At 48.2% G+C, this 6,546-nt stretch overlaps 1 protein-coding gene across 1 annotated transcript; it reads right to left on the bottom strand.

Annotated features, from left to right (window-relative positions):
* Nucleotides 1-373: 373 nt before the first annotated feature.
* LOC112295304 (trihelix transcription factor GTL1) lies at nucleotides 374-4,546 on the bottom strand. The gene is made up of 2 exons (XM_024546675.3): nucleotides 3,062-4,546; nucleotides 374-2,711 (listed from the first exon to the last, which is right to left on the bottom strand). Exons 1-2 carry the CDS (start codon nucleotides 3,889-3,891, stop codon nucleotides 1,268-1,270), a joined length of 2,274 nt encoding a protein of 757 aa, XP_024402443.1. The 5' UTR covers nucleotides 3,892-4,546; the 3' UTR covers nucleotides 374-1,267.
* Nucleotides 4,547-6,546: the final 2,000 nt, after the last annotated feature.

Below are 6,546 nucleotides of genomic sequence, written 5' to 3'. Positions count from 1 at the left end.
CAGCCATTCAACGCACAACGTCCACCTGTATCAAACGGGACATAATCTGGTGATTTCAGAATCTCCAGCGGTGTGATAAAGTCCAGAAAAAAAGCTCTAGAGTACTTGTCAGAGTGATAGTTCTTCCACTTGAGGGAGTGCGAACTTCTGAGCTCAGGAATTATCGGCTAACCAGAGCTCCTTTACTCGTCTAATGGGATTGCTTGAGAAGTGGTCGGCAACCTTCCCGAAGTAAGAGCATTATGAGGTTAAGTTGGAGATACCTCTCAAGGTAGGCAATGTAATGTGGGATTAGTGAGCATCATCAATACGATTCAAAGGACCGACTGTCGAGCCAGAGCCCAGATAGGGAATAATGCAGCGGAAAGAGAAATTGGACACCGAAAGCGCAGCCTCGACAGCAGCTTTGAGGTAGAATGTCATTGAGAAACCGAGCAAAAAATGTAATTTCAACAAAGATTGAAACGTCCAGATTCAACGGGACCTAGACTACAATTGAACTGTCTAATTTAAAAATGTAGTTCGCACAAACTTCAAAACGGAAGGCGCGAAAATATGAAATATTCTATACGCCAAGAGAATAGTCCGGTGTGTGCGTCATCCTCGAAACAAGTTCTGTATCTGTAACTAAAAAGGAACACGGGCATGCTTGATGTACCTCATTTGTTCACAAAACCCGTCCTGATAATCTAGCGAACATATAACACCGGAGTGTCTGACTTATTGATTTCTGTACTCTCAAACCCTAAGGGACATCTCACAGCAGCACGCTCAGTAGGATTCTCATCCCACGCTACTGGTACATGTATGTTACAGAATGCAACCTCCACTTCCTACCTTCTACTCCTCTCGTCTCACAGAAAGCAAGACAAGGAGGGCGTCGCGCACTTATTCATATCTGTCCAAGCAGCCTCCAGCCCCAGCCTCCCCTCGCTCTCGTAAGCTCAGAGATTCACACATTTCAGGCCCCGCGATCCGAACTAGATGATACAGAAGAAACCCCTTCACATTTAAACCGTCGGCATCGCAATCCACCAGCTCGGATTGAAGCAGCGATGAATAACCCATTGAATGTCAGCGGATGGCCACGGAAACCAAACCAGTTTACTCTTCAGGTGCTCGTGGATCTTGACATAGGGAGATCGTGAAAACGGCGTACACACGAACCAGAATATGATGCTTTGGAAGTGCGGAGATTAACGCAACGCCGTTGATAAACAGCATTATCGAGGACTCAATCGTCGAACGATTTGACAATAAACCTCTGTCACATGGATGGCTCCGAGCCTTGCTTGGGACCGCCTCGCTCCGCGCTGCTTCCATTCTCAGGGCTTGAGAAAAAATGCACAGCGGCACTAGGGGTGCCGTTTCCGGCGGAGGCCGCATTCTGCACAGCTTCGGCGGCCGCGGGCAGCATCTTCAACATCTCGGTGTCGCCTCCTTTGCCAGCTGCAGCTTCGATGCGGTGTGCTAAAGGCACAGCTTGGTGGTCGACAAGCTCACGAGCCGGTGAGTCCGCTGACACCTTCGAGACCTGCTTGTTGTTTGGGGTACCAAGAACACCCTGGCGATACAACACCTCTAATTGATGAAAATATGGACAAGTCTTAGCATTCTCGGGTCGCTTCTTGTTACTCTCTTTAGTCTTTCTAAAATACTTGTTGATGTTCTCCCATTTCTCTTTACACCTCTTCTGATTTCTGTTATATCCCAAACAAGCCATTCCCTGACTAATCTCCTCCCATAGTGGACCCTTCGGTCCCGCCTCCTGAAACCTCGACTCCATGTCACTCCGCAACTTGATCAGTGTCAGCACTTCCGGTTTCGGCCATCTCTTACTGTTGGGATCAATAGGAGAATCCTTGTCAATGTCGTCTACATTGGCAACTACTAGTTGCTGAGAAGCAGTGGTGGGAGGAGCAGCTGGAGCTGGGACAGGAGTTACGGGGGTAGGGGTAGACTGCTGCTTTTGAGCTGCTGCCACAACGGAATCTATGGATGGAGGGACGGTGACTATAGGAGGCCGCGAGGGGAACTGCGGAATCTGGAGGGTTTGCCCAGTTACCTTCTGTAAGAATGCTACTAGGGCCGCATCCCTGGTCGCAGCTAGGGCATGCTCTTGAGCTCGAAGCTCATGCTCCCGCGCCATCCGCGCTATTTCCTGCCGTCTCCACGCTTCCTCTCGGACCTGTCTGTCTTGTTCCCGCCTTTCCATGAATTCCAAGAACTTCCGTTGCATACTCTCCTGTTTATCCATTAGATTTTTCATCAGTGATTCAAAGTAGTCGAGCTTCGACGTCCCAGACTTACCCCCTTCCATGCGCTTCCTCTTTCGCGACTTCTCCTGATTGTCAGCTTCACCACTCCCAAGCTCATCGTAATCATCTTCAGACGAGTCTGACAGTGTAACACCGGTGCTAACTTCAGACGGCCTCGGAGCGGAGATATTGTAGTCATCAGTTGCCGCTATGCCTGGCACAGTGGATCCTGCTAGGAGACTAGCGACTGCCACTTCTGCAACATTACTCTCCAATTGAGCAGAAGTCTGCTGGCCCCCGTAGAGAGCTTCCAACTGACTAAAGAATCGATAATTTTTACCATCTTGCCTTCCAGCCCTACCATCCTTGGTCTTCTTATAATACTTGTGCACATTCTCAAATTTCTCCTTGCATTTCTTTGCACTTCTATTGTACCCAAGTTCAGCAAGCTTTCTGCAAGGTCATAACCCCACTCGATTAACACCTCAGTCCAATCACAAGCTCACCACCCTAATCCAGTAACTGGAGTGCTCATGAGATCGAATTGGTGAATCGGATCGGAATCCAGCGGGACTGGCATGCGAAGCTAACATTAACTCAAAGAAGTGGTATTCAACAGAAGATTTATTCTCTTAGCATAAATTTGAACCCGAACCTAAATCCAAAATTGCCAATCAGAAGTCTTCTGGACACTGATGGGAACTGGAGGAAACCGAAGGACTATGAGACAATAACAAACGTATTGTGGGAATAATGTGGAAGAAGCTGCAATCTTCCACCTGGAAAAGCGAATGACCACTTACTTCGAAACATCTTCCCAGAGAGGCCCCTTGAGTCCCGAATCACGAAAGTTAGCATCCATGTCCGACCGGATCTTTATGAGCGCAAGTGTCTCCTGCCTGGGCCACCGATTGGCACCAGTACTCCTACCCTCCTCCTCAAGCCCATCGTCATCCTGCGCCGCGCTCACAATCTGCTGCTGGCTGTAATTCGTGGGTGAGGGCCGACTAACACCCGGCGATGGAACCTCCGGCGAGTCTGGACCCCCAAGACCTAACTGCTGCACCATCTGCTGCTGCGCCTGCTGAGCAGCCTGTTGCGCTTGTTGCTGAGCTTGCTGAGCTTGCTGGACCTGCTGAACTTGCTGCGCCTGTTGCTGCACCTGCTGTTGAGCCTGCTGTTGTTGCTGCTGTTGCTGAGCCTGCTGTTGAGCCTGCTGTTGCTGAGCCTGCTGTTGAGCCTGCTGGTGCTGTGCAACATCCTGATGAAGAGAAGGCTGATGAGGTTGGGCTGGTTGTTGCTGTTGCTGGCCTTGAGGATGCTGCGCCAGCGGGAATTGCGGATGTTGAGGGTGTGGGGCGTGAGCGGCATGAGGGGACTGAGTTTGGTGGATTTGCTGGTGGGCTTGTAAGGTAGGGTGAGGTTGGTGACCCGGGTGCGGGCCGTAGTGGTGGTGTTGTGCTTGCAAGTGATGGGGCAGGTGGTGTTGCGGGTGATGACCAGGGAGCGGATGGCCAGCTGAGGGAGACGAGATGGACATATTGTCATGAGAGATTGAGAAAATGTGCGCAGGTGGTCTCCCCACCACGAACTGTGGCGAGTCTGAGACCCCATACTGCCCCGTGTTTTGCATCCTGTCTAGTCAGTCCCACACAACCACTTCAAGAACGAAGGAGGATGAACCAACTCCACCTTTGGCAAAAACCTATCCACTCAAGAAACCCCTTTTGCCAATTTACCCGCCCCCGCAAGGGTCGCGTCAATCCACCCCGTCGCCGTGATCCAGAACTACTCACACGCGTACCACTCTCATCGACACCATCCTTGGCGCATTTCCCATGTCTCACTATCCAAAAATGCGCGCAAGATCCTGTAACCGCCGCTGCCCCGACCCACCGACTCGGTCTCTCAAGTCTACCAGACTCGACCAGGTGAATATGATCACCCCTCGTCAGCACGCGACCTACTCCCCGACATAAAAGGATCCACTGACAAATTTGAACGTCACGCTCAAATTTCTACAACACGCCACACCCTATTGAGAACTACAAAGCACCTGAAAAAACCTCGTCTAAAACCATTATAGCTCACACGTCAATCAATATAATAACCGCACACACTTCAAAACTTTTTCTTCGTCTCGACTCAATCACTCCGTCGCACTTCCTACTCACTCTCTCATATCATCCAATAATCAATCTCTCGTCCAGCTCCCAACTCTTTCCTTTTCTTTCCAAAGCCCAGTTTTTTCCTCAGTCCTTCCCTCGCTATGCCCAACTATAGCCACCGCGTAGAACAGCACAAAGCAGCGTGCAGTAAAGGCTAATGTGATCTCCGAACTAGCTCGCTTGCCAACCTACGCCTGTGCAAGATCTCTCTACTCTTTCTCTCTCGCTCTCGCTCGCTCGCTCAGTCTCTCTCCCTCTCTCTGGTTCACTCACGGAGTCTACCAGACCACACCAGGCGGAGACCAGACCCGATCCGAGCCAACTGAATCCACTTTCCACTCTCACTGGAATCAGCAATCGACGAGGCTAACGAAGGCTCATGGAGATGATGATCGACATCATCATTCTCCTCGCCCGGGGTTAGTAAAAAAACCTCACACGGCCATACCCAACCAAACCCAACCCAACCAGGCCATCCTGCTATGACAATCCTTTCATTATCATCAACAGCAGCAGCAGCATCAATCCGTGAGCCTGGCATCAATCTTCACCCCCCTCGCAGTGAACTCTCTCCTGTTACGCTCTCCTTCTCTCTCTCTCTCTCTCACGCTCGCTCGCTCTTACTCCTCCGCTCTCTCTCTCTCTCACACTCACTCTCCTTCTCTCCCTCTCGCTCGCTCTCTCTTGCGCTTGCTTGCTACCAAACAGAAACTAACCCCAGGGCAGCAATAGGCGAGTCCAGCCAGTTAGCCGGACGCGAAGAGCAGGATCTGATCCAAAGACTGTGCGCCAGATATACACACCAGTAAATTTTGTAGGATGATCTCCACTGAAGGCGGGGGCAGTGTTCAGCAGCGGAACGGGTGACGGAGATGCGGGTACCGCGGGCAGCGGGTGCGGGAAAGGGGCCCGGAATGGAAATGGTCTTTGCTGTGCAGTTGGCACTCTTTGGCCCTTCTGCTAATTTCCTGCCCGAATTTTATGCACTCTGCAGCCCAGCCTATTTTTACTGCACACCGAGACTTGGTGTTGCTGCTGCCCTGCCCCCTCGGGCACCACAAAACTATCCCCCCCCCCAACTCTCGCATTCCAAGTTTCAAACGGATTGGGCTGCCCGCTGCCCTATGCACTCGCAATCGACGACGTTCCTGGTCTGCGACCCCTCGTTGCTCTGGCCAGGGAACTTAGTTAGTGACTCCAACCTCGCATCAAGGTGACACGAGTCATCGAATTATTCCTCCCCGCGAAATTTTTGGTGACACCTTCATTGCCATGATTTAGATTGAACTTTCACAAAACTAATTCCTCTTCGCTATTTTTTAATAATAATAATAAGATCAAGTGTGTATTATATGACGATGTCAAAAAAGAATCGTGTAAAATTGAATCTTTGATGAGTTGGGTTTTGTCTTCTTTGCGATTAGTTCAACAATTGGTAAAGCAAGCGTGTTTTGAAGTGTCTAGGGATGATTTTTGATACAGAGAGGGGAAAATAAAACTAAAACTAAAAGTAGTTACAATAGCAACAACAATAGTAACAACAACAGTTACAAAACAACTTTTGATAATGAGTTCATTGTGATTTTACGTTAGAGATGTTTCAAATTTACACAATAAAAAATATATATTTTTTCATGATAAAACGTTATCTTTTCACATTTTTACAAATAGATTTTATGAGAGATTGAATTTGCAACGTGATTATTGTTAATGATGAATTAAATCACTTGATAGAAAAAATAGTGTTTTCTAAATACAGATTTATGTTCTTAAAGGTTACATCCGTGTTTGACCAGAATGTTTAGCACATGCATGTATGTATATATATATATATATATATATATAGTGAAAAAACATATTATTTATTTGTTTGTTTGTTTTTTTGGTTATTCATTCCGAGGGTGAGAAAAAATTAATATCCTAAATTTCTCTAAAGATTTATTACTTGCCACACAACAAGACCCCATGACTGCTTCTTCAAACTTCCAACCCATTCTAAAAAATTAGATTGTTGTTGCTGTCTAAAAACTCTCAAAATGTGTGGAAAGTTACTTTACCTATTTGATTGGTTTAGACGTGTCAAACACCTATTTTGACTCGATAATCACGAACACCATGGT

Source organism: Physcomitrium patens, chromosome 18, assembly GCF_059467195.1.
Source record: "Physcomitrium patens ecotype Gransden chromosome 18, ASM5946719v1, whole genome shotgun sequence".
Classification (NCBI taxonomy): Eukaryota; Viridiplantae; Streptophyta; class Bryopsida; order Funariales; family Funariaceae; genus Physcomitrium; species Physcomitrium patens.
This window is presented reverse-complemented; position numbering and strand designations above follow the sequence as displayed.

Excerpts from the sequence above, each read along its gene's own strand:
- LOC112295304 (XM_024546675.3), bottom strand. The coding sequence starts at position 3,891 with ATGCAAAACACGGGGCAGTATGGGGTCTCAGACTCGCCACAGTTCGTG. Across the intron at positions 2,712-3,061 it reads CTCTGGGAAGATGTTTCGAA|AAAGCTTGCTGAACTTGGGT; the intron begins GTAAGTGGTCAT and ends ATGACCTTGCAG.